The sequence below is a fragment of the Phascolarctos cinereus genome, unplaced genomic scaffold (genome assembly GCF_003287225.1).
Source record: "Phascolarctos cinereus isolate Bilbo 61053 unplaced genomic scaffold, phaCin_HiC Scaffold_726;HRSCAF=1367, whole genome shotgun sequence".
Classification (NCBI taxonomy): domain Eukaryota; kingdom Metazoa; phylum Chordata; class Mammalia; order Diprotodontia; family Phascolarctidae; genus Phascolarctos; species Phascolarctos cinereus.
The window spans coordinates 264,551,231-264,577,529 of NW_027556098.1; the positions used below are offsets into that span (position 1 = coordinate 264,551,231).

Here is a 26,299-nt window from a genome sequence, read left to right on the forward strand (position 1 = left end):
CATATTCCCCACCTCTAGACTCTCTAAGTCCTCTGTTTTCACTTAGGCAATCATCATATCTTATTTTTTTAATTCTAGTTATTCTGGTATCTGCATCATATCTACTACTACACTGTTAACTCCACAAGAACAGACCTTACTTCGTATTCTCCTAACAGATAAGGTACTTTACCTTAGAGCACCACATTGATGAATCCCCAAAAGTGAAAGTTATAGCCACAGGATGCTGAGGTTGGAAAAGATCTTAGAAATAATGTAATACTGCTCTTTCATTTTTCAGATGAGGGGAGGAATGCCTACAGAAACCAAGTGTTTTGCCTGAGTTCACAGCTAGTTAGTGGAAGAGTTAGGACCTAGGACTCCAGACTACTAAGTAAGCTAAGCAAATGTATATCTGATCAAAACATAATTAAGAAGGCAAACCTGATCAATAAAAATTGTTAGCATTCATTCTGAGAACAAATAAAAATGCTTTGGGTAACAGAGATAACTATAGAACTATCTTATACAAAGACCACTGACAATGATGCAGGAAGACTGTTGCCAGCCCCTAATAGAAGGTGCAATGGCCAATGATCTAAGTGCCATTTATATTGGAGATCCAAGAACTGCGAAATTCTAGCCATTCATATCAACAGCTTCATGTGAGCTACCCCACATGTCATATTTTCCCATCATATAATTTATCACTGTGTGGGGTTTATAATTCTGCTACAAAGCAAACCACATGTTATAGGAGCTGAGTCATCAGTGAACAAAGAAGGAAACCTGAAGCTTTTAAAGGGCAATCTTATGAGAACATCCCCATTGCAAGCACTTTCACCCCCACCTCTGTCCAGTTTCCTGATATGTGTTGTCTTCCCCCACTAGAATATAAGCTTGAAAGCAAAGACTTTTTGCTTGTAGCAGCATCCCTGGCATTTAGTTCAGTGTTTAGAACATAATAGGCACTTAAAGCTTATTTCCATCCTTTTCCCTTCCCTTGTGGACCTGAATTATTTCAAGCAAGATACTCAGTCTAACTGGGCCTGTTTCTTCATCGGTCAGAAGAGGAGACTGGACTAGATCAATGGCAAAGGATCCCTGCAGGCTGCGTATTGATTTAGTTTTAAAATGCAATATTATCTATGTTTTATTGAATTTTTATTTATTTTAACAAATATTTCCCAACTACATTTTAATCTTGTTTGGGCTACATGTGGCAGTATTGCTGGCTATGTTTGTCACCTCCAGAACAGATGAAATTTAAGGTCTCTTTTAGCTCTAAATCTTCAATCCTACTAAAATCTCTCATGATCCAACTACATGGTCTTCATTCCCCTCCCCTTCAACAGAGCTCAGAGTGTGGGGTCCATACTTGTCCTATCCCAGAGATAGCCCTGACTCTACAATAGGTAAGGAGATTCTTGCATTACTGAGGATGTCTGTGAAGGGAAGAGGAGAAACAATTGGCCAGGGTGGTGTGGGAGATAAACTGAAAAGGGCAAAATTAATTAATATGTCTAAATAGTGTTTTCCTTCACACGATCTCACTTGCTTGGTAATGACAGACCCCAAAACTACTTAAGAGTCCCAATTTAGACTCCAAGAAATCCTAGTTAGAGCCTGGAAATGGGGCTACCTGGTGCTGAGGGAAATACTGAGACCTACATTACAGCCCTGTAGGATCTCAGCATAGAATAGACTAATTATAGAATAATCTCTTCCGTCTTTGTCCACAAGGCAGGTACACATCTGTTTAACTTGGGGTGGGGGCTGAGAGCTTGGCATGAGTGGGAAAAGGTCCAGATGAGCCCAGTGGCAGTGATGGTAGAGGCCAGGAGTCCCTGTCTCCTAAATCCCTCCTCTTCTGAAGTCCCCAATCTTCAGAATCCATGATGGCTGCTCCTCAGAGCTATGGGGGCAAGCTTCCATCTTCCTGTCCAAATTCCTTGTTTTTACCATGCCTGTGACTTCTGAGAATTTTTTTGTGTTTTTCCTAATGCCAAGGATAGAGAGGCTCCAGCCTGGGTCAGCAACCCAAAAATAAACTCCCCACTCTGACCACGATTGCTTCCAGAGACTTAAAAAAATTTCCCTGTGTTCTCTTCAAATAGATGGCAGGCAGTGCTGAAGAGGAAACAGAGGAAGAAAATACAAGCTGCCTTCATTGAAGGGATTACCAGGAAAGAAATGCTGGTTGGACTGAGGAAAGACGTGCTTGCTGGACCAAGGAAAGACAACAAACCTCTGGATACAAGCAGGGGATCTAAGGTCTTGGCTGTTCTTGATATCCCCCAATCAGAGGGAGTGCATTCCAAACCATTTTTCATTTAAGTGAAAAATAAGTTGAGTTCCTGAAAACCCCTGGCCTATAAAATATTCAAGAACATAGAATAGAGCATAAAATACCTTCAACTCAATTTACTGACTTCTCATATAGCCAGAGCCCTAGAAAAGATTAGAATACTTACTCTTTGTATTACTATATATGCTCTCTACATTAAATAAGCTTTAAGGGGTATAAAAACCATAGCTGATCTTAACTCTGAACCCAAAGTGAGTACCTAATAAATGTTTGTTGAAGTTGAAAATGAAGTGCAACCCTCCATGATTCTAGACTAGACTACACCATATGAGCTCAGTAAAGTCTTACTAGCTAACTGAACTAGAATCCCTATGAGATTCTCCTAGATTCTTGGGAGGTATAGTTTCAACTCAGGTTATCCTCCTTACCAAAAGTTTTTTTAGCACAGCAAACCTTGCTCAGCTCCCAGAGAAAACCTAGTTCCTCCTTTCCACACAACTATTGGAAATGATAACTATTCCAATTCACCTAAAGCCACTGATCCCATCTCAAATTGTGTGTCCAAAGACATCTCAAACTTAACACGTTCAAAACAGAACGTATGGTCTTTTCCTTCACACTCTTCCTTCTTCCAAATTTCCTATTATTGTGAAGAGTACCACCACCTTTCTAGGTAGCCAAGCTCAAACTATGGTAACATCCTTGACTCACTTACCCTCCCTATACATAGCCAATCTATTGTCAAATATTATTTCTACCTCCATGACATCTCTTACATGGTTCACTCCTCTCTACTCACAGCCACCATTCTAGTTCAGGCCTTCATTACCTTCTGCCTGAAGGATAGCAATAACCTTCTTTTTGTTGTTGTTTTTGATTTTTTTAAATTCTGAAGTTTAACAAACACTCAAAAACAGATCATCTCAAGATGCAAAGTAGAACACAAAGAGATGATTATATATGAAATCATGAGTCTCTATTCCAATAAATTCAACCTATTACTTTCAAATCTCTGCTGCTTATCTGCACTACCTTCTAGGATGCTCTGTGAACTTTAAAAAATGTTTCCATTACTCTCTTTTTTCCTTTTTCTTTTTTTTGGGGGGCATTACCATCCCTTCTACCTTCCCCTCTACCTCTTTTCCCACCCCACCTAATTGCAAACAGAAAAACAAAACCCTTGAAACAAATAAGCATAATCAAGCAAAACAAATCCCCACAATGGCCGTGTCCAAAAGATATTGAGTTTAGGGATAAAGTGCTTCATCATAAGTCTTTTGGAGATGTAGTTGCTCATTGCTTTGAAAGACTTGAGAACTTTGATTAAAGCAATTTTTCTTTATAATGTTATCAGTGTATAAACTGCTCTCCTGGCTCTTCTCACTTCACTATGCATTAGTTCCTAATTCTCAGGATTCACTGCAACCATCTCTTTCATCATTTTTTACAATGCCATAATATTCCATTATATTTATATACCACAATTTATTTAGCCATTTCCTAATTGATGGGTTAATCTTTGCAAAAGCCTTCTAAATGGCCTCCTGCTTCATGCTTCTCCCCACTTCAGTCATGCTCAATTTAGCTGCTAAGGTGATTTTCCTAAAGTTGAGGTCTGACCATCTCTTTCCTCCACTTAATAAACTCCCTTGGCTCACTATACCTACAGAAACAAATATGAAGTCCTCTGTTTGGCATTTAAAGCGTCTCGAAATCTGTCCCGTTCTACCTTTCTGGTAGAGAGCTACAATCCAGTCTACTGGCTCTTCTCTTGATGTTTGGTCCATTCTTCCTTGGAATAAGCTCTTGGGGAAGAGTTCATATCCAAGGAGTAGTTAAGCTATCTGCTATGCAAAGAAATGTTGAGACAAGAGAGGAATGTGACAATCCAGAGAACACCAAGGTGTCCCTTATCTTTTTGACATAAGTCATATATAATTGATCCTTAAAGGTTCCATATTCATTCTCCACCTGCATGGTAATAATGGGACCTCCCTTTGTGTATCAAGGTGAGAGGAGGGAAATGAGATTTAGCGGGGAGGCCACTAGTAGGAGAGACTGGATCCTCCAAAGCTGTACATATCATGGGTCTGTCTTCCACTAGTAACTTTAAACTTCTTCCCAAGTCTCAAAGCCTGACATCCCCTTATCTACTCCATTCGTCCAAGTAGCCTCTCTCTGCTCCACCTTCTCTAGAAATTCCCCCTTGTCAAGCCTTATCTGAACATATAATCCTCAATATCTGCCCATCTTGTGTTCATCTATGACCTACAGGGTGCTTAAATGTTTTAACCCAATGCATTGAGTAGTAGTTGTTTTCTGCCTTGTCCATGTTTGTTACTTTCAAGTTTCTCAAGGTACTGACCCCTAGATCTGGTCTCATGATGTCTTATATAATCAGAAATATCTCAAGAGACATTATGACATTAGCCTTTCCCCTTCTCTGTGATGTCCTCACAAGTTCTCTGCAGCATATGGCCTCTGAGCTGGTCACTCTGCTCTACTGCTAGACTAGGCTTGCTCTTCAGATCTTCCCTCCTCTTCCACGTACTATCAAAATTCCCCCGAGAAGGCAAACTACTGTCAATCTTTCCACCTGCTGATGTCTCCATCAATTAACAAATATTTACTAAGCATTTACAGTTATCCTTTCCACACAACTTTCCCCATTGCAGCTTCAATATATCAAAGGTTGGTATAAGAAATTAAATGGAATTTTTCTTTTAGTTTTGTGGAAGCAGCAGATAGCATATGAAGGCCAGCAGATGACACAGAGACTATGACCAAATACTTAGCCCTAATTTTATAATAAGGTACTATTAACACCCCATAAAAGAAAAAGAAAAAAATTCAGACTTCATTTCTGGTATGAAAGGAGGGCCAAAAAATTTCACACAGATTATCCACAGAGGTGCTGTGCCCCTAATCTCCATGATGTGGAAGGGATAACTATGTACTATAGGAGAAACAGATCTCCTGGCCATCAAGGTCAGATTCCAGGTCTGGTGGCACCGAAAATCATGAACACGATTATATTCTAGAATATCTGTGGATGCTCCATAACCTGAGCCAAATATAAATCAGACAGTTCATATTATTACTCTCCAGATTCAATTTTAAGATTGTGTACATTCCAGGCATTTGAATTGGAAGGCTATTACGCTGTCTCACAAATTTGGGAATTGGGAGGCACTGTCAGATACTGATAGGTACATACTTATGTCCCCTGAATACTGCAGTTATAAAAGCCCAGTTAGGCAAGGTCATCTGCAGTACAATGGGAAAGAATGTAAAGGGCTTGGGTTCAAATCCCTTTATGACCTGCAGCTTTGGTTCACCTACCTGCACCATGAGAGGGTTAGATGAGTTCAGAAATCTATAATCCTCCTTCACTAATTGCCATTCAGAGACCACTTCACCAGCAGGCAGCCTTCTGAATTGGGTTGGCCCCAACTCCTCACCGAAGGAATCTGGCTTACATGGGTGGCTAAGCCTCCACCCCTTTCTATTCATTCCTCCAAGGAAGGAACAAGTTCAGTTAACCCAGGTACATTGACTTCAAGACTTTCTACAGTCACCTAGGATTTCTAGTAGCCTCATGTCCAATAGGACACAAATTAGCCACTACAAGGTGCACTTATGAATGCACACAGACACACACACACACAGACACAGACACACACACGGAGATAGTCAGGAGTCAACCTTTAAAAGAGTTCACTGCAACAGTACTGAAATTTGCAAAAACAAAAATGGCCAATATTTCAAACAAATAATTTTCAAACTTCTTCATGATTTGTTTTAATTCCTATATGATGCTTATAGTTGCATTTATAAAGAATTCTGTATATTAATATCTATGAGGTCTGCATCTGAGTTAAAGACCAACTCGGGGAGCCCAAAGCCTTCTATGGCCCCTGCCAATCTTCCAACATCCATGAGCCAAGGTATTCCCAAAAATATGCCATCAATTCTACCCCTTTTCCCACTCTCAAGTCAGGCTTGTGGAGCCATCTTCATCCCTGTTGAAAGATCACCCAAACATAAGAAATGAAGATGCATATCAAAATTCTTTGTTCTCTGAAAGGTTTTCACTGCAGCTACCAAGCTGAATGTTCAGATTCTGAACCCACAAGAGGCAGACAGAGGAAGCAGTATGGTGACCAGATCCCAGGGCTAACAGGCTGAAGGCCCTTCAAGAGCTTAAAGGTAGGCAAAAAAAAATGGCAATACTCAATGTGGAGGGGTTGTAGAAGATTAGACACACTAATACGTTATTAGTGGAGCTATGAGATGGTGCAACCATTTTGGAAAGCAATTTAGGATCATGTAAATAAAGTGACTAAGATGTCCATAACTTTAGAACCAGAGACTCCATTACTGGGCTTACACTCCAAGGAAGCCATTGATAAGAAGTTCCTATATACACCAAAATACTTATAACGGCATTTTGTTTTGTGATAGCAAAGAACTGGAAATGAAGTAGATGTCCATCAGTTTGAGAATGGCTAAAGTAACTGTGGTACATGAATGCAGTGGAATATTGAGCAGGGGAGTGATGTGGCCTAACTTGTGCTTTAGGAAAAGCACACTTAGTGGCTGAATGGTGGATGCACTGGAGTGGGGAGAGACTTGAGGCAGTTAGACCCACCAGCTGGCTATTGCAATAATCCAAGCATAAGGTGATGAGAGCTTGTATTAGTGATGGCAGTGTCAGAGGAGAGAAAGAGGTATATTTGAGAGATGTTGAAAAGGTGAAATCAATAGGCTTTGGCAACAGATTGGATATGGGCTGGGGGGAAGGGTGAGAGAAAATGAAGAGTCCAGGGTGGCTCCTGGGTTGTGAACCTGAGGGATAGGTGATTGGTGTTGCCTCTAACAATAATAAAGAAAGGGGTGAATGGATTTTAGAGAGAAAGATAAAGAGTTCTGTTTTGGACGTGCTGAATTTAAGATATCTATTGGACATCTAGTTTAAGATGACTGAATGGCACTTGGAGATGTAAGATTGGAGATCAGCAGTTAGACTGGGGCAGGAAAGGCAGACTTAAGAATCATCAACATAAAGATGGTAATTAAATCCATGAGAGATGATGAGATCAGAAAGTGAAGTTCTATAATAGAAGATGAGAAGAAGGCCTAGGACAGAACCTTGAAAGACATCTGTGGTTAGAGGACATGATCTAGAAAAGGAAACAGAGAAAGAGATATCAGAGATACAGGATGAGAACCAGGAGAGAACCAAAAACCTAGCGAGAAGAGAGAATCAGCAAATGAGCCAGCAGACAAGGAGGTATTGAAAATGAGCGACAATGTGGGGATGACAGAGGGACAATCTTTGGGAGTAGATGACATGGAATAGGATCAACTGAGCAGGTAGAGGGGTTAGCCTTGGTGAGCAATAAGGCCACCTCTTCATGTCAGATTGGAGTGAAGGAGACAGCAAAAGAAAGCATCTGAGTGATATAAGATGAGGAAGAGGGGAGGAGTTCATAGCCTTAATTTTTTCTGTAAAATATAAGGCAGACCTGAACAACTTGGCAGTAGGTAGAGGCCAAAATTAAAATAGGCTATCCTTCTTCAGGCTGAAGACAGGTTAGACTAGTGACAGTTGGTTGCCACAGGTCACATGACAAACAGGAAAGAGTGCGCAGTAGCAACCTTACATTTTTTGCAGGCCACCCGAAATCCTTTGGTGGCCCATGGGCCATATGTTGCGCAGGCCTGATATAAGGCAAGGTTCTCAGCTAACAGAATGGAGGGAGGGGGAGCCATAGGAGGACTAAAAGATGAAAAAGTTTGGAAGAGCTGTTGTGGAGAGTGGGATAGTGCATTGATAAGGGAAATATAATAAAAATTGCTTAGCAGCAGCGAGGGCCCAGTTGAGGTTGTGTTATATAAATTTGTAGAAGACCCAGTCAGAACGGTTGTGTGATTTTCTCCACCTTGTCAACAGCACATATGTAGAAGTGAGGAAGCAAATGGTGGGAGGGATCTAAGGCTGAGGCTTTGCTGCATTTAATTAGAGACATGAGAAGGGGGCTAGGGATTCAAGAGAGAATGACAGTATAGAGTTAAATTGATTCACTAAGGGGTCAAAATGGGGAAAAGAGGAGAGTGGCTAGTGTAGCGAAGTTGGCCTGGAAGAGAATTGAGGGGTCAAGAGATTAGAAGTCACAGTGCAGACCAAGAATAGGATTTTGTAAGGGAAAGCAGAGAGAGAAGTATAAAACCAATAGATCATGGTCAGATAAGAGGATTTTAGAATTCTTGAATGTGGAGATGGTACATTTGAGGTGATGGCAAGATCAAGGGTATGACCATCTTTGTGTGCAGATAAGGTAGGTGGAGTAGCTCACGGCAAGTGGACAGGTTGAGGAAATGAGCAGGTAGGTTATTTGAGGGAGAGTCAGTATGTATATTGAAGTCCCCTAGCACAAGGGCAGGAGCTGGGAAGGAGAGAAAAATTGTGAGCCGGTTTGTTGTCGTTGAGTTGTTTCAGAATCTTTGTGATTCCACTTGGAGTTTTCTTGGCAAAGATATTGCCTTGTCATTTCTTTCTCCAGCTCATTTTACAGATGAAGAAACTGAAGCTAACAAGATTAAGTGACTTGCCCAGGGTCATACAGCTAGTTGTTTGAGGCCAGATCTGGACTCAGGTCCTCCTGACTCCAGGGCCAGATTTCTATCCACTATGCCACCTAGCTGCCCCAAGAGCCAGGTACTGAATTCATTGAGAAAGGAATGGGAATGACTTGGTTATTAAGTGATTCCTATATGCCGGGCACTATGCTAAGCACGGAGGGAGCAAAAGAAGACAAATACACAGTCCCTAACCTTAAGGAGCTTCATTAAATGGAGAAGACAACATGCAAACAACACACAAAATACATGCTGTGTCAATGGAATGTAATCTCAGAAGGAAGGCACTAGCAAGAGGAAGGAGAAGGGAGGAAAGAAGAGACCCATAGAGAAAGGCCTCCTGAAGAAGGTGAGGTTTAAGTTGAGACTTGCATAAGCCTTCTTATTATTGGAATAAAAGCAACAGAATATCACATTAGTGAATATAAAGCATAAAAACAATAATAGCACCAATCCAAAGGGCAGTACTTCTAGGACCTTGTGCAAAAGTTTCTGGTCCTCTTCAGGAGCATTACTTCCATTAACAATTTTGTATCTGTATCAACAGTTAGGTACCTGAATATCCAAGCAATAAAAATGACATTTTCATAATCCACTGCATTTTTATTATAGTTTCCACTTTCCAAAAACATGCACATTGTTCTCATATTTCATTTTCAAAATACTCGAGAGATAAGTAGGACAGGTATTATCGACATTTTACTGGGAAAGTGAGACCCAGAAGATTGAAGAGATATAGCCTAAGGCAACTACACTGTTAGTAGCTTCTGGTCAGCAAGAAGTCCTGCTGACTCTGGTGTGCCACTATACCTATCCCCTTAAAAAGGAGCAAGGACTTTGTCTCGGTGATGCCCACTATCATGGTTACTGTTCTGAGTTCATGTTGTTATTTTCAATATGAAGAATACCCTACAGAGGAAAATACACCTAAAATTTCCAACAATATGAAGCCCATGGATCATTTGAGGCCATACCCTGTGAACACTGACATCACACTTACCTGGGCAAGCTCCCCAAGGTCCAACTCACTGGAGATGCAGGGGCCAGGACAAATAATTACCCACAGCCCTATATCCTCAACCATCCTGATAAAGGCCCTAGAGGGAAAGTTAATGTCAGTGACTCATTGAAGGCAGAAGCAGAACCTGGAGAGGCTGTTCCAGTGAACCTATATAGGATGATAAAGTTTAGAAAGGTTTGATGAATTAAAACAACTCTGAGGTACCACATCACACCTATCAGATTGGCTCACATGGCAAAACAGGAAAATAATGAATATTGGAGATATGGGAGAATTGGAACACTAATGCATTGTTGGTGGAGTTGTGAACTGATCCAACCATTCTGGAGAGCAATTTGGAACTATGCCCAAAGGGCTATAAAACTGTGCATACCTTTTGATCCAGCAGTACAGTCACTACTAGATCTGTATCCCAAAAAGACCATAAAAATGGGAAAAGGACCCACATGTACAAAAAATATTTATGGCAGCTCTTTCTGTGGTGGCAAAGAATTGGAAATTGAGGGGATGCTCATCAACTGGGGAATGGCTGAACAATTTGTGGTATATGAATGTAATGGAATACTATTGTTCCATAAGAAATAGTGAACAGGTCGGCTTCAGAAAAAAAACCAGGAAGACTTGAATGAACTGATACCGAGTGAAGTGAGCAGAACCAGGAGAACATTGTACACAGTAAGAGCAACATTGTGCAATGACCAACTTTATTAGACTTAGTTTTTCTCAGTAATGCAATGATTTAAGACAATTCCAAAAGACTCATGATGGAAAATGCTATCCACATCCAGAGAAAGAACTATGAAGTCTGAATGCAGATCAAAACATACTACTTTCATTTTTTTTTGGTGGTTTTTCCTTTTTGTTCTGTCTTCTTTCACAACATGACTAATGTGGAAGTGTTTAATGATTGCACATGTATAACCTATATCAGATTCTATCCAAGTAATGGGTAACCCGATTGCAAAAGAAGGAGCATGACTCTATAGGCTCCCAGGCAGTGTGGTAAAGCCTACTGCACCCTTCTCAGAATAACGTTTTTAAATGTATAAAATACTTAGCATCACAAAGGAAACCAATCACATTAAAATACAGTTATCAAAATCTTTTTTAGAACAAGGGAGTAAGCATAAACAATGAGGGGAATGAGGAAAAAGTTCATTTAGGAGACAGCACCAGAGAGAAGTAATGAAGGAAAGTGAGAATTCTGAGAGGACATAAAAAGGAAGGGCATCCAAAACCATGGATACAGAAGACATAAAGTGAGTCCCACCATGGGGAATGGCAGAATAAATTCCTCTGTTTAATCGAGATGTTGGAGATAAAGTACTATTGCACTGGCTAGTAAAAACTTACACACATGAAAAATACTAAAAAAACAAACAAACAAAAAAACCTGAAAGACAAAGGAAATTAGTGCAAAGTGAGGAAGGCAGAATTGGAACATCATACACGGACCATATTGAAAAGGTGATGCCAGAAAATTGTTCTAAGTACACATATTGAAATCACAAGGGCATAATTTTGATACCCTATGATATAATAATGATATGGCCATTTTCTATTTGTTTTCCTACACTTACTGTTTCTATGCAGACAATGGCTGCAATTCTTCCTTTAGAGGAAAGGAAAAAAGGGCAATGAAAAACCACGTCTCATTCAAAGCCACACTGCTGGTTTCATATTTGGTCTTTGGAGAAGTAAGGAGGGAGTAAGGACCGGATGGAAGGCAAAGAAATGTGAAATTATACAAGAAACTCTAACATAAAATATCACCTGATTATCATCATACTGCTGCCAGATTCCCCAACTCCATGCAGATTTAGGGTCTGAGCAGGTTTTGTTAAGACTTCAAATCATTTTGCAGAAAAACCCTCATGAGAAAGCTTTGGCTTTCTAAAAGGGTGGAATGTACAATTACCTAACAACACAAGAGCCTCCATAGCAAACAAAAAGGAATCTGCTTTTCAGTTTGTTTAAAATATAGTTCTAAAAAGTTTGCAGGAACTGACTTACATAAGGGAAGATGCAAATTTACTGGCTGAATTTCAACAAAAACCTTTGCATAATTGGCAGATGGGATCGGAAAAATGTTTCAGGATTTAAGATGCACAGACATTTGGAATCCATTTGGATCTAGGCATTTTGGGGGGGGGGTTCTATGATAGTCATTAAAGCCAAGTATTAAAATAAATTTAGAATCAGCACTCCTATTACTGTATCACAATGTTCAACCAAAATTTTAAAAATAATGAAACATATTTGATCCCACTGCTCTCACTAAAAAGGTAATAATATTAGTGAAATCAAAAAAGATTTTTTGCCCTTAACAAAACGAAAATTAAAAGTTTATTTCATCTTTTTTGTATAGACTGCCCATGAGCCAAAAAAGATTATTAAAAATTCTTGAGCATGTAGCTCCAATCTATTTATATATGATGTACATGAACTACTGCATTATTTTTATGCACATATACAAAAAAGATGAAACTCAACAAACACCAAATAAAATGTAAAAAAAGATTGCACACAACAATGCAAAGTCTTTATTATGTATTGCTTTTCTTTTAAATATGATCTAGTCTACATATAACTTTCAAAATGGTCCAGTTTATTTGAGTCTTTATGAACTTCTTTTGTTCACTTCTGTGCATTTAAAAAAAAAAGGATTCAATGACTTTTTTTGGTTACTATTTTTATCTCTCTCCCAAACTGGAAAAAGAAAAAAGACAAAAACAAAACAAAAAAACACAACCCTCCTACCTTTTTGACAAATGTAGTCAAGAAAAAAACAAATTCCTACACAGGCCATGTTAGACAATGTTAACTTGTTCTGCCTTTAGGTGGCTCACTGAGCTTGAAATCAGAAAGACCTGAGTTCAAATTCAGCCTCTTACTAGCTGTGTGATCATAGGCATGTCAATTAACCTCTGTCTGCCTGTTTCCTCATCTATAAAATGAGAATAATAACAGCACACAGAGGTAGAAAGAATAAAACAAGATAAGGTATGTAAAGAATTTTATAAACCTAAAAGTACTATATAAATGCTAGTTATCTTGTCCATCATATGTCAGGAGGCAGGTGGCATGTTTCATTGGTTCTCTGGAACTGTGATCATTGCATTGGACAGTTTTTGTCTTTCATCACTGTTGTTATTGTTTTGTCTTTCATTTTCCCATGCCAGCAATTTTATTCACACTATTCCTAGCCCATTACCTTCCCAGAAAGTTCTCTTTTTCATCTCTATCACATTCTTTAAGGCAGGCCCAAAGCCTTCCCTAAACATCCCAGTTTGATGGGACAGGTGGTTCCCTCTTTGAAGTCCTTATGGAGTGGGGAACCTGTGGCCTTACAGGTCGTTGGGTGTGGCCTTTTGACTGAGTCCAAATTTTACTGCACAAATTCTTTTTTTGTTCTTTCTTTTATTAAGGAGACTTATTCTGTAAAGCTTGGATTCAATCAAAGGGCTGCACTTGAGGACCTAGAGGGCCACATGTGGCCTCGAGGCCACAGGTTTCCCACCCCTGCAGCCCAAGTATTTGTACAACCAATTTGTTAAATAGTCACATGTTGCTGGACGATTGGGAGAAAAGTAAGTGACTGGTTATCATAAGGTAAAGAACATTGTTTTACAATTCCCAGGATGCTCTACACCTTTAACACATAGCTGCACATAGACATATGTTCACAGGTTTGTGGAACAGATTTGACCAACCTTCCAGGCTGCTTATGGAAGCCAAGTCAACTCAGTCGGATCATCTATACCTCTGGCTTTGGCCCCAGAGTGGTCTTGCCTCTCCTCCGTTTCAGTTTAGTAAACACAAAGGCGGAAAGGGTTGGTTATCACTGTAATGGCTGAGAGCAGAAAGCTGCCAAATTAGGCAGGCTTTCCTCAACTCCTTCTACCATGGGACTATCCCTAAGAGGCATTCCAGTCACAGCTGTGTAGCACACCCTGTTGCAGGATGGATGCCACATAGCTCTTGGGGTATGCAGTGCCTGAAACAAAGATCAGTAGTGCAAACTCATATAGAAATAAGAGCTACTAACAAGGATCCTTGCGGGCTGAATATTGACTTAGTTTTTAAATGTAATATTACCTACATTTATTGAATTTTTATTTAATTTGTTATATATTTCCCAATTTAATTTTAATCTGCTTTGTGCTGCACTTGGGAAGGTTGGGGCCTCACCAAGCCTGAAGGCCATTGCTGACCCCGAGAGCCTGTCTAGCTCTGAGATTCTGTGAGAGAGCAGACATTCTCCATTAACGCAAATGACTTCAGGGACCAATGGGCAGCACTCAATGCAGCCAGTCTAAGGAGGCATAGTTCTGGACCATCCTAGGATACAGTGTGTTCCCCCAGCTCAAGAAGCATTCTACATGTCTACATGTCCTAAAATTGATCGATACAAGCTAATATGTGAATGAGGTCAGATTTTATTTGCCAGTGTTTTATCTTAGAATGTCAAAATTTCTTCCCAATATGAGAAAAACGCTCAATACTGAATGAATTAGGAGAACCCCAAATCCACTCTCATCTGCATGATTTTATTGATACAAGACAAACAAAATAGGTGTTCCAGCAAATCAATCACCCCTGATCTGTGGGGAAGGCATAAAGAATGGACATACCCCAATCGTAGTTTAGGAGCAAGATTTCTCAAAGATTTATTCGACCTTGACCTAGATAAATGTTCAGATCTGTTGCTGTTGTTCAGTCATATCCAACTTTTTATGACTCCATATGGGGTTTTCTCGGCAAAAATATTGGAATGGTTTGCTGTTTCATTTTCTAGTGGATTAAGGCAAACAGAAGTTAAGTGACTTGCCCAGGGTTCCACAGCTAGCGATCTGAGGTCAAATTTGAACTCAGGGCTTCCTGACTCCAGGCCCAACACTCTATCCACTGCACCACCTAGGTACCCTGCTCTTGAGCTAGCTAGTATCATACAATTCAATGACTGTTTTGGAGCACAGCACAAAGAGTGCCTATTAGAGAGTTGGGTGGTTTTTGGCTGAGGCACAAATTTGTTTTAAAAACAGCAGGATTATCCCCTCAGTTCCATCTTCCCCAAATCTTTTCTTTATTTAGCTAAAACATATAACAGAAGCATCCAAGTTGTTGGAAGAGGAATCTATAGCTGTATGGTAAAAAGAGCACCAGGCTTAGAGTCAGCACAACCAGTCATGAATCCCAGTTCCAACCAGCTTGTGTTACCTTAGACAAGTCACTTTACTTTGAGCCTCAGTTTTCTTATATGTAAAATAAGGAAAATACTTGCACTATCCACTTCCCAGATGATTTTTTGGGAAAGCACCTTAAGGTGCTATAGAATGGTGAACTGTTAAGTGCATGTTATATGGGTCAAAGGTAGGTAGCTTAAGGCAATGTGGTACTGGTAGAGTGTGTTGGCTACGGGGTGAATTCCAACCCATGCCACTGACAGTCTTCAACAGCTGACAGTAAGTATACTGACATCACAAAGCAATTTCCTCTTGTGAATTTCCTAAACCAGACTGCTGGCCCTACTCTTGTCTGTATCCTCAGGACACTCTATTGTAATCCCATTTGAAAAGGTATGCTTTGTAGGGCTCAGGCTGAGTCGTACCTAGGAGTAAGTGTCCTGCCCTGAGATGGTCCAGCTTCTTGTCATAGGATTTCCCTTGTAATTTAACATCACTGCTGGATAGGAGATTGCACAAGCAGGAACTATGCCTGGAAATGCCACGTCTGGTACTATTCCTGAAGCAAGTTCCGAGAGATAAGCATCCTCATTACTTCATTGCTACCTACGGAGGGAGAAAGAAGAGACGAATTAGCAGCAGGTAATCAAGCATTTGTGCAGCTAGGTGGCACAGTGGATAGAATGCCAAGCCTGGAGTCAAGAAGACCTAAGTTCAAATCTGGCCTCGGACAATGACTAGCTGTGTGACCCTGGGCAAGTCACTTAACCCTGTTTGCCTCAGTTTCCTCACCTGTAAAATAAGCTGGACAAGGAAATGGCAAACCACTCCAGTATCTCTGCCATGAAAACCCCAAATGGGGTCACAAAGAGTTAGACACAACTGAAAGGACTGAACAACAGCAAGAAATAAATCAACAAGGATTTTTTAGATGCGTACTATGTACTAGGCACTGTGTTAGGCACCGCTGGAGGCAAACACAAAGAATAAAACAATTCTTACTCTGAGGAAGCTTACACTGTAATGGGGAGACTGAAGTCCCTTTATGAGTTAGCCTCTGATGATCTTAGGGCTACACCGAGGGAGGTGGCGAGGCAATCAGACTAATTTAAGGTAGAGAAAGTACCCCCATTGAGGATTTTTTTAAAGTTTGTTTTCAGCCTTTTCCTAGAGAGAGGTAGTAAAAATTCAAGACACAAACACCAAAGAAAATGCACAAAGGATACAATGACTTACTATATAACCCTTGTCTGTGACAAATCTGACTTTTTACACATGCCAAATGAGGTCAATATACCAGTAACCATGGGCAAGTCGTAGGATTGATGATGGATGCAGAGCTGGAAGGGACCTCAGAGGCCAATGCTCTCATTTTACAGATGAGGAAACCAAGGCCCAGGGAAATAAAATGTGAATTTCAGGTAGCTAGGTGGCACAGTGGGTAGTGATGGGCTGGAGTCAGGAAGACCAGAGTTTAAATCTGGCTTCAGCAGAGAGGCTGGGACCAGAAGGTAGCTTTGAAAATCATTAGCGTAGAGATTGTAATTAAATTCATAGAAGCTGATGAGATCACCAATGAAGTAGTATAGGGGGAGTTGTGTCTGTCTGTCTCAGTTTCCTCCACTGTAAAATGGGGATAATAATAGGACCTACCTCCCAGGTTTGCTGTGAACATCAATTTGCTCATAGGCCATCTCCCCTGCACTATCCCTTCTTTCCCCTTTTTCCCAATTTGGCTCCTGAGTGAACTCATTTAACTCTACACTGTCCTCAATCCTTGGCCCTCTCAGCATACTGCTGACCAGGCCCAGGCAAGCCTTGGTCTTAGATCACTCCTACCATGCACTCCCTTCACTCCTGCACATGTGCTGCTGAATAAAGATGGACAAAACCATGCACCCATTCTTGAAGTCTCCTCCTCCAATCTGGCCTGTCTCCTTTGCTGCATCCTCCTCCAGATCATGCCCTCTAACTGTAGCTGTCTCTCAGGGCTCTGTCCTGGGCCTTCTGTTCTCTCTCTGTATTAATTCATTTGGTGATCTCATCAGCTACCATGGATTTGGTTACCATCTAGATACTGATAATTCCCAAAACTACCTTTTTTCCCACCCCAACCTCTCTGCGGACCTCCACTCTCTCATCTCCACCTGTAGAACTGGATGTCCAGTAGACATCTTAAACTCATTATGTCCAAAACAGAGCTCATTATCTCTCTTCCTAAACCCTTTCTGCCACTACTTTCCCTATTACGGTAGAGAGCAACACCATCCTCCTAGTTCTTCAGGTTCCCAATCTGAGAGTCATTCCTGACTCCTCGTTATCTCTCTCCTCGTCATATTCAGGCTATTGACAAGGCCTGCCCATTTTACCTTTGCAACATCTCCCAAATATGCCTCCTTCTCTCTTTTGACACTGCCACCACTCTGGTACAGGCCTTCATCACCTAACACTTGGATTACTGCAATAGAGTGTTGGGGGGTCTGCCCGCCTCAAGTCTCTCCCCACACTAATCCAGCATTCATTCACCCACCAAAGTGATTTTCCTAAAATGCAGGTCTAATCATATGCCCTCCACCTCCTCCAGCAGCAAATACAAAATGCTCTGGTTGGCATTCAAAGCCCTTCATAAAGCAGCTCCCTCTTGCCTTTCCAGTCTTCTAAAACCTTACTCCCTAACACATATTCTTGCATCCTGTTTTGAAGAACAAGATTTTCCATCTCTCAGCTCTGGACACTCTCTCTGGCTGTTTCCTGTGCTTGGAATGCTCTCCCTTCTCTGCCATGATTACTGACCTCCCTGGCTTCCTTTATGTCCTAACTAAAATCCCACCTTCTACAGGAAGCCTTCCCTAACTCCTCTTAATTTCAGTGCTTTCCCTCTATCAACGATCTCCTATTTCTCCTGTATATGGCTTGCTTTGTACATATTTGTTTGCATGTTGTCTCTCTCTTCAGATTATAAGTTCCTTGAGGGCAGGGACTGTCTTTGCCTGTCTTTATATCCTAGTGCTTAGCTCAGTGCCTGGCGTGATGGAGGCACTTAGTAAATGTTTGCTGCTTGGCTGATAATATTGATAAAGTGCTTCGCATAGTGTCTGGCATATAGTAAGACCCATATAAATACTAGGTATTATTATTATTATTAGCCTAGGGTCACATAGGTGGCAAATACTAGAAGTGAGATTTGAACCACCATCCTAGTTCAAGCACCTGTTTTTTCCTCACTGTAGCATGTCACTTAACCCACTGCAAGTTTAAGCTGTATACAATGAGGGTAATACCTATAGTATCTATTTTGGAAGCTTGCTGTGAGATTCAAGGAGATAATGCAGATGACAAGTATAAATAGGTCTCTTCTGTGCTATTCAGACTAACTCTGAATGCTCCATTCACTCTATGATTGTGGGTAAGTGACTCTACCTCCCTAGGCATCACTTTTTTCAGCTATAAAAGGAGGTGAGTAGGACTACACAGAGGGGCACCTAGGTGGTGCAGTGGATGGAACACTGGGCTTGGAATCAGGAAGACTCATCTTCATGAGTCATGGCCTCAAACACTTACTAGCTGTGTGACCCTGGGCAAGTCATTCAACCCTGACTCAGTTTCCTCATCTGTAAAATGAGCTAGACAAGGAAACAGCAAATCACTCTACTCTCTTTGCCAAGAAAACCCCAAAACAAGGTCATGGAGAGTCAGACATACTGAAACAACTGAACAACAAACTAGATCTGTGATCCTGTGATCTGAGCCTGGTCTCCAGCCCGTCTGCCCCTTGCCAGATGTCTGCAATAACTCTGGAGGGAGGAGGCTAAATCCCAAGCAACATTCATTGTTACCTTCCAAGATCTGGTGGACCCTAGAGTCCCGTACAAACTGCTGAACGGCATAATCCTTCAAGTAGCCATAGCCACCGTGCATCTGCAAGGACTGGTTGCATATCTGGAGGAACAGAACAGGGCCGGGATCAGACACTTGCATGAAGGCAGTGAAGCCAAGTGGCTTCTCTCATTCATTCTCTAAACGAGTTGTTGTGATACAAGAGGGTACAACTCATGCATCATACCTCTGTGCCTTGGTTTGTAAAAATATACAAAATGAGACTGAACTAAATGACCTTTGGGGTCCCTTCCAACTCTGAGATTTTAAGATTTTGATATGATTCACATTTAAAACTGCCTAGTCTCAGCCCACAGGGCACTTGTCTATAGGATCTGACTTTTCACGGACAAGAAATAATGGTTCAATATTTGGCTTAGGGCCCCTGAGAAATAGGTCATTCAGAAGGGTAGACAGTATCTGGGGTCACAGGATCTGGGTTCAAATGTCAACTCTAACACCTAGCACCTCTGTCTCCTTGAGCAAGTCACTTAATTTCGCCTGGGCCCGTTTCCTCATCCATAAAACGAAGAGACTGGACCAGACAACCTCTGAGGCCCCTTCCAGCTCTGTGAACCTTTGCAACCACAGCCTGCCAGAGAGCTAGCTTCCCCTCATCAATAAAACCTTGGCTGGATTTATACAAAGCTATACCATCACTCAATGGTAAAAACCAGAGGTCCTTAAGTCATTCTAGAAATGGGGGACAGCTACGGACGAGTAGGTACACTCCTTTGGACTGCCCAAGGCTACGATCTCAATGGGAAAAATAATCATTGTCTTACAAAGTGGGGCAAAGGGAAAGTGTTGAATTCACTTATGATCTGGATATCACAGTGTAGAAGATGGCACTTCATAAGACTGAGATACTCCTTGAAGCTTAAGCTCTTAGGAGGGGATTTTAACTCTAACTAAAGGGTTATTCCTGACTCTAGTGTTCTTTCCTGGGGTCTTTGTCACTTACTGTGAAACATTCATCTGTAGCAAAGAGCTTGGCCATGGAGCAGAGGGCCACAGCATCTTCTCGCTCCTCCTGCAAGGCCACTGCTGCATTACGAATCATTAGCCGTGAAGCTACTAGCCGAGTGGCCATGTCAGCTAGTTTGAACTGCAAGTACTACAAGTGAAGAAAACAGGGAAGGGCGGGAGAGATTGGATTGTCCCTGGTCCTGGACCCTTTATAAGAGATCTTTTCTCTTTTGAAACTGCAGCATCAAGGTCCCCTGCATCATTTACTGGAAGGCATTCTCTGCTTTATTAGCCCTGTCTTCATCTTTTCCATCCTTTCCATGATCCCAAGATTGAAGTTATCACTTATCACTAGGCCCAGAGCAGAAGTCCCAGGCAAAGGCTGGGTGTTGAGTAAGAAATCAATTTCAAGTACAGTACTTATAACCTTCCCTCCCTTACATTCCTCTTCCACTCTGGTGAAAATGTGGGTTATGAAGAAGGTCCAGTTGGCTCCAAAGTGTGGGAAATAGGTATAGAGAAAACTTTAAGCAATCACCTGGTTGTTGGCCAAGGGCTCTCCAAACTGCTTGCGTAAAATGAGGTGGTCCCGGGCCAAGACAACTGAAGCGTGAGCGGCTCCAAGGGAGCAGGAGGCTAGATAAGAAGATTACAGTGGGCATATTTCAAACGAAGAGGTAGGGCAAATGACCACTGCATTCTCCAGTGCCTTCCTTCTTTTTCTTCTCCACTCCCTATTCCCCCTTCCACGTTCTTACCAACATTGATCCTCCCTCCATTTAACCCTTTCATGGCAATAAGGAAGCCCTGTCCCTCGTTTCCAATCCTGTTGGCCACAGGCACAGCACAGTCTTCAAGGATCACAGCTCTTGTTGGCTGGGAGTTCCATCCTACCTGGCAAAAACAAGGGACCACAGCACTGCCCAGAAGCACTCTCACAGGGGACCAATTCCATTCTGAAGAAAGCCTGGGAATTTCAGGTCTCTTTATCCTGGATCCTTAGTCTTAAATTTAGCATGAAGAGTTCAGGTTTAAACACGTGTGAGAGCCCTGGCTGACAGAGGATCTAGCCTACATATTAGTCAAAGACGCTATGTCTGGAGGCCTAAGATCCTTAAAGTCAGAGACTGCCATTATATTACCCATATATATTCTCTGTAATGCCAAGGGCAGCATTTTGTACACAGCAGGCACTCAAAAACAAACACATTAAATAAACTCCAACCTGATTAATGCATAATATGGAAGGGGCCATCCTGATCAATGACACTGAGGAGTCCTTGGGGATAACAAGTGGCCAATGCTGAGAATGTGATAACACTGGCATTTGTTCTAGGAGGGATGAGGTCAGGCCTACCACCTCAATCACTTCTTACAGAGCCATAATGATGATGATAAGCTGGCACGTATATAATGTTTTTGTTTTTGGCTAGGCAGTGGGGTTAAGTGACTCGCCCAGGGTCACACAGCTAGTAAGTGTTCTGTGTCTGAGGCCGGATTTGAACTCAGGTCCTCCTGAATACAAGGCCAGTACTCTATCCACTGTGCCACCTACCTGCCCCTATATAATGTTTTAAGGTTTGCAAAGTGCTTTACAAACATTACCTCATTTTCCCCTGACAAACAACTCTGAGAAGTAGGTGCTATTATTCCAAAGTAGAGGAACAGACTTTCTAACTCACCTGTTGATCTATGGCAGGGATTCTTAATCTGGGGGCTGTGACCTTGGTTGTTTGTTTTTAATATCTGGGCAACTATTTCAATAGTATTTTATTTTATATATGTAAAAACATAATTATGAGAAGAGGTTCAGAGGCTGCACCAGACTGCCAAAGGGATGCATACCTAGAGGAAGCTAGGTGGTACAGCAGGTAGAATGCTGACTCTGGAGTCAGGAAGAACTGGGTTCAAATCTTGCCTCAGATACTTACTAGCTCTGTGACTCATGGCAAGTCCTTTAACAGCAATCCCCCCACTCTCATCCCACCCTGGTTTCTTCATCTATAAAATGGGGATGATAATAGTAGTATTTGCCTCCCACAGTGGTGAGGTTAAGATAACAGTTGTAAAATGCTTTGCAAAAGCATTAAAGTGCTATACAAATTCTAGCTTTTAGCTGTAATGACACAAAAAAAATGTTAAAAACCCCTGGTCTATATAATCTGCACATGGCCCAGTTGTACCACGGACCCTGGCCAAAGTCTCTGTCAGTTTCTCTGCAATGGACATGGCTTGACGCTACAGGATATCCTCATTCTCAGGGCTCGTGGGTTTACTTTTCTGAAATTACCTAGGGAAACAATCATCTTTTTAACAGTTTTTTTTTAAATATCTACAAATACCTTCTTCCCTCCAGGCTTTATCTTACCTTCATCTGAAGAAGCAGCAGCTTATACCATTTTGACTACATCTTGGCCAAAACTGAAATCTGTCCAAAAGAACTTTTTTTATAAGATAACGTTGTCCATTCAGCTTCCAGTGTTAAGAGACCTGGAAGAAGCCCCCAGAACATTGGGCAGACACACTACAGAAGATTAAGTGAAGATAATAATTACACAAAGAAGGCTGTGGTCTATCCCAATGAAGGGAATACCCAGATAATTAGATTACAGAATATACAGCTGTTAGAGGCATAGAACATGGTCAAACAAATGTGATTATCATTAAACTTGTCTGGCCCATAACTTTGCCACCTTCCTTATTTGTGTAATGGGTATAAAGCCTTTTGGTGTTACAGTACTATGAATTAATCCACATCTGCCTCTAGAAAAAAACAGACAAAACAAACACTGTCTTAACGGCAGGCGGGCAATCAGATTTCTCAAGCTATTGTTATGAAGGCGAGGACAAGTTGCACCAACAGAAGTTGTACTGTCCAAGACCTAATAGTTGCTTGCCTAAATATGCTCCTTACCTTCTTCTCTTTCTTCCCAAAGCTGAGGCCTGGGGTCCCCTTCTCAACGACCAGGCAGGAGATCCCTTTAGGGCCTGGTCCTCCAGTCCGGCACATGACTATATAGATGTCTGATTCACCACCACCGCTGATGAAAGCCTGTGGGATTGGAGAGTGGGATGAAAAGGGAAGAGTTAAAGCTTGAATGCTTAATGTAGAAAACTACTAGAGGACTCGGTATATTAGAACCCCTAAGTAAAGGCTGGAGAGAGGAGAACCTAGAAGGGCTGATAGGGTCTGCAGGGTACTGGAGGTTCTATTGGATAAGGCTATGAAAAGGGTGTATTTAAGAGACAGGAACCATTCTTCTGCCTGTGGAACCCTGCTGACAGAGGGGATCTAAGAGCACATGTGATTTCTGGGAGAGAGGAAACACCAACCATAGCAGGGAGGAGCATCTGAGAATGAGGAAAATGGGTACCTTGGAGCCATTAAGGATGTAATTATCCCCTTGCTGTTTGGCTGAGGTCATAAGGGACACAGCATCACTCCCGCTTCCTGTGACAGAGAGGAAGGGACAAAGAAGGAATGGGAATGAATCCTCTGAGCTAAATGGAGCCTCAGACCCTCCCTGCTTCCCAGGCTATTTCCTCCCCAAACCAGAAGGGATCAAAATGGGAACCTTGAGGCTTTTTTCATCTAACCTGTCAGACCCCAGTTTCCAGGTGAGCAGTCAAACAAGTGACAGACTGACTAAGATCCTTCTGTGGGGATCCCAACCAAACTCACCATGTCTGCTCTCACCCAGATAGGGAGATTGCTTTGCTCAGTTTGGTTTTGTTCTTTGGTCTCATGGATACCAGAATTCTTTTGAGCACTTGCTACTTCAGAATGTAGACATTTGTTCTCTTACAGTTAAATCACTGAGGGACTCTGCTTTTTTATATGCCCTAGGTATTTGTTTCTGGGCACTGAGGAGGAAGAGTGGCAGCTTTTAATTCCAGTGACTATGCTCAGAAGTGTGGGAGGCCCACCTGGCTCAGTCAAACAGTAGGAAGCAAACTTTTCCATAGAGCAGAGTGGCGGACAGAATTTGTGCCTCTGTTCTTCATTTCCGAAGGAGTCAATCATCCAGACACACATGCTGCCAGGGGCAAAAAGGAGAGAGAGCAAAGAAATGGGGAAGGATGACAGAGGGGAAAAAAAAGAAAGGATGTGGAGGGAAGAGAACAGAAGATAAAGAGAAGGAGAAAGAAAGCAGACAAAGAGGAAAGAGAGACATTCTTAGACATAACTTCTGGAGAAAGGGCTGTATTTGAGTAGAGACCGGGGTGGGGAGTAACATAATACCCAGGGAAAACTGAGGCCAAAATATTTATCTTATGGGTTTTGTTACTCTCAGGGATGATGACAGATCATGAGTTATGCTACTTCTGCTTATTTTCCCAGCAGTTTTGAAATATATTTCCTTTCTATTACTTTCTCCTGGAACCAATACAGGCTTAATTGGAAGCTCCAATTGAAAGAAACAACAGCAGGTTCTGGTACCATGCATATTCTGCCCTGAAAAGGCTGAAAGATTTCCTGCACCTGAATCTGGGACCGGAGCTAGGCTGGCAGCGCATGTGCTCTTAAGGGCCCATAGAGGAATGTCCAATAGGCAGCCTAAGGGATGGCTATAGCTTCTGACACTGTGCTTGGTGTAGCCCAGCTCCATAAAGGAAAAAGATCTGGAAAGCTGGGAATAGCCATGTTACCCTAAATCAGGAATTCCCCAGAGCCACCTTTCAAAGCATCTGATGATGGCAGTACCTTCTCATACTAGGCCTAGGCACTCACTTGTGGATGCTTATGTAGGCTGTGGTGCTGGTGCAACCTGTAGCCAACGCCTCAAAGATGACAGAGGCATCAAGCCTGGAGAGCTCGGATCCTCCCACATCAGATCGAACATAGATACCACCGAAGCCCAACTGTGCTGCCTTCCTCATGGTCTCCACTGGGAAAAGCTCCTGGGTAGGAGAAAAGGCAAGGTTCTCTAAGAGCCTATATTTAGGTCTGAGTTGAAAACCAATGCCGCATTGTAGTGCAACAGCACCCCTTGGTTCTCAAAGCTTGGGCACGTCTCACCATGAGTCTGGAATGGCTCTGAGCATGGGCCAAGTGGTAGACAACGTGTGAGTTATCCGAGGCCTATCCTGGCTAAATTTAGAGAGGAATTAAACCAGAGGTCAGAGGATGATGCATTTTTTGGTCATAACAACTCTTGAAGACTGTCTACACCGGTAGTTCTTAATCATTTTTTTTTGGTCACGGATCCCTTTGGCAGGCTGCTAACGTCTATGCACCCCACCGACGAATATTTTTAAATGCATAAATTTATGTGTAAATACACAGGATTACAAAAGAAACCAACTACATTAAAATGTAGTTATTAAAAAACCCCAAAACCCAAACAAAACCAAGTACGTAGACCCCAGATTAAGAACCCCAAGTCTACACTAAGTCACAGAAGGGCTGCGATCTGCATCAGTGGAGGAAGTACGCACTCCGATGAAATCACAGATTCTTGAAATGTTGAAGGAAAGCATCAAGGAACCCTTGGTTGAGGAGGAGTACAGTCTAATATGGTTGCTCTCAACTTGACCCCCGAAGACTGAGTCAACTAGGCATATTTTATGGCACAGAGTGGACACTCAAAAAGTACAAGTTGCCTGACAAAATCAGTGGGTTTTATTGAGGCTGGATTGCTTGCACTGAAGTGTTCCTTCTTTGCTGGATCATAGATGAAGGAGCACTAATTTTAAGTAATCTCCAAATCCTTAGGTCATAAAACAGAAGTCTTCAGAATGATGCCTATTCTAACAAGAAGAATCCCCCCATTATTGAGTTGCTATGAAGCCTTGCCCAAAGGGACCCAAACCAGTTGGGATAACGAGGAAAGTCAAGAATAGGTGACCTTGGCACCTGGAAGGGGGCATTCTCACCTTCTGGTCCCATTCTGCCATTTGTGGGGCCATCTCCCGTGAGGCAAAGTCAAAGGCCACTTTCTGGAACTCCTTCTGCACATCATTAAGGCCCAAGGAGGCTGTGAGAAAGCAGTATATAAATGTGTGACTTAAGGCAGAGTTTGGAATGTCTTCTGGGAAGCAACTTCCTAGAGGCAAAATGATGTTTAAGATGCTAATCTACTCCAATCCAAGCCTACAAAGTGCCAGGTAATAAAACCAACAGAAATCATATGATTATTTCAATAGATGCAGAAAAAGCCTTTGACAAAATACAACACCCATTCCTTTTGAAAACACTAGAAAGCATAGAAACAAATGGAGCTTTCCTTAAAATGATAAGTAACAGCTATCAAAAGCCATCAGCAAGCATTACCTGTAATGGGGATAAGCTAGTAGCCTTCCCAATAAGATCAGGGG

General features: G+C 41.8%; 1 protein-coding gene across 3 annotated transcripts in view; it reads right to left on the minus strand.

Moving 5' to 3' along the window:
• Positions 1-9,605: 9,605 nt before the first annotated feature.
• The window catches only part of ACAD8 (acyl-CoA dehydrogenase family member 8), a 29,176-nt gene continuing 12,482 nt past the window's right edge, over positions 9,606-26,299 (minus strand). The window contains exons 2-12 of one of the 3 annotated variants that reach the window (XR_013483084.1): positions 25,859-25,959; positions 24,714-24,883; positions 23,909-24,018; positions 23,356-23,432; positions 22,896-23,033; positions 20,740-20,875; positions 20,520-20,617; positions 19,977-20,129; positions 18,973-19,075; positions 15,562-15,742; positions 9,606-10,026 (exon numbers count right to left, since the gene is read on the minus strand). Coding sequence is in view for 2 of the 3 variants with exons in the window: in XM_020968759.2 (XP_020824418.1) it covers positions 15,690-15,742; positions 18,973-19,075; positions 19,977-20,129; positions 20,520-20,617; positions 20,740-20,875; positions 22,896-23,033; positions 23,356-23,432; positions 23,909-24,018; positions 24,714-24,883; positions 25,859-25,959 (1,139 nt within the window). In the remaining variant the exon portion in view is untranslated. Of the gene's footprint in view, positions 10,027-14,479; positions 15,743-18,972; positions 19,076-19,976; positions 20,130-20,519; positions 20,618-20,739; positions 20,876-22,895; positions 23,034-23,355; positions 23,433-23,908; positions 24,019-24,713; positions 24,884-25,858; positions 25,960-26,299 lie in introns of those variants that run through there. The other 2 variants (XM_020968759.2, XM_020968760.2) reach the window with 2 other exon arrangements.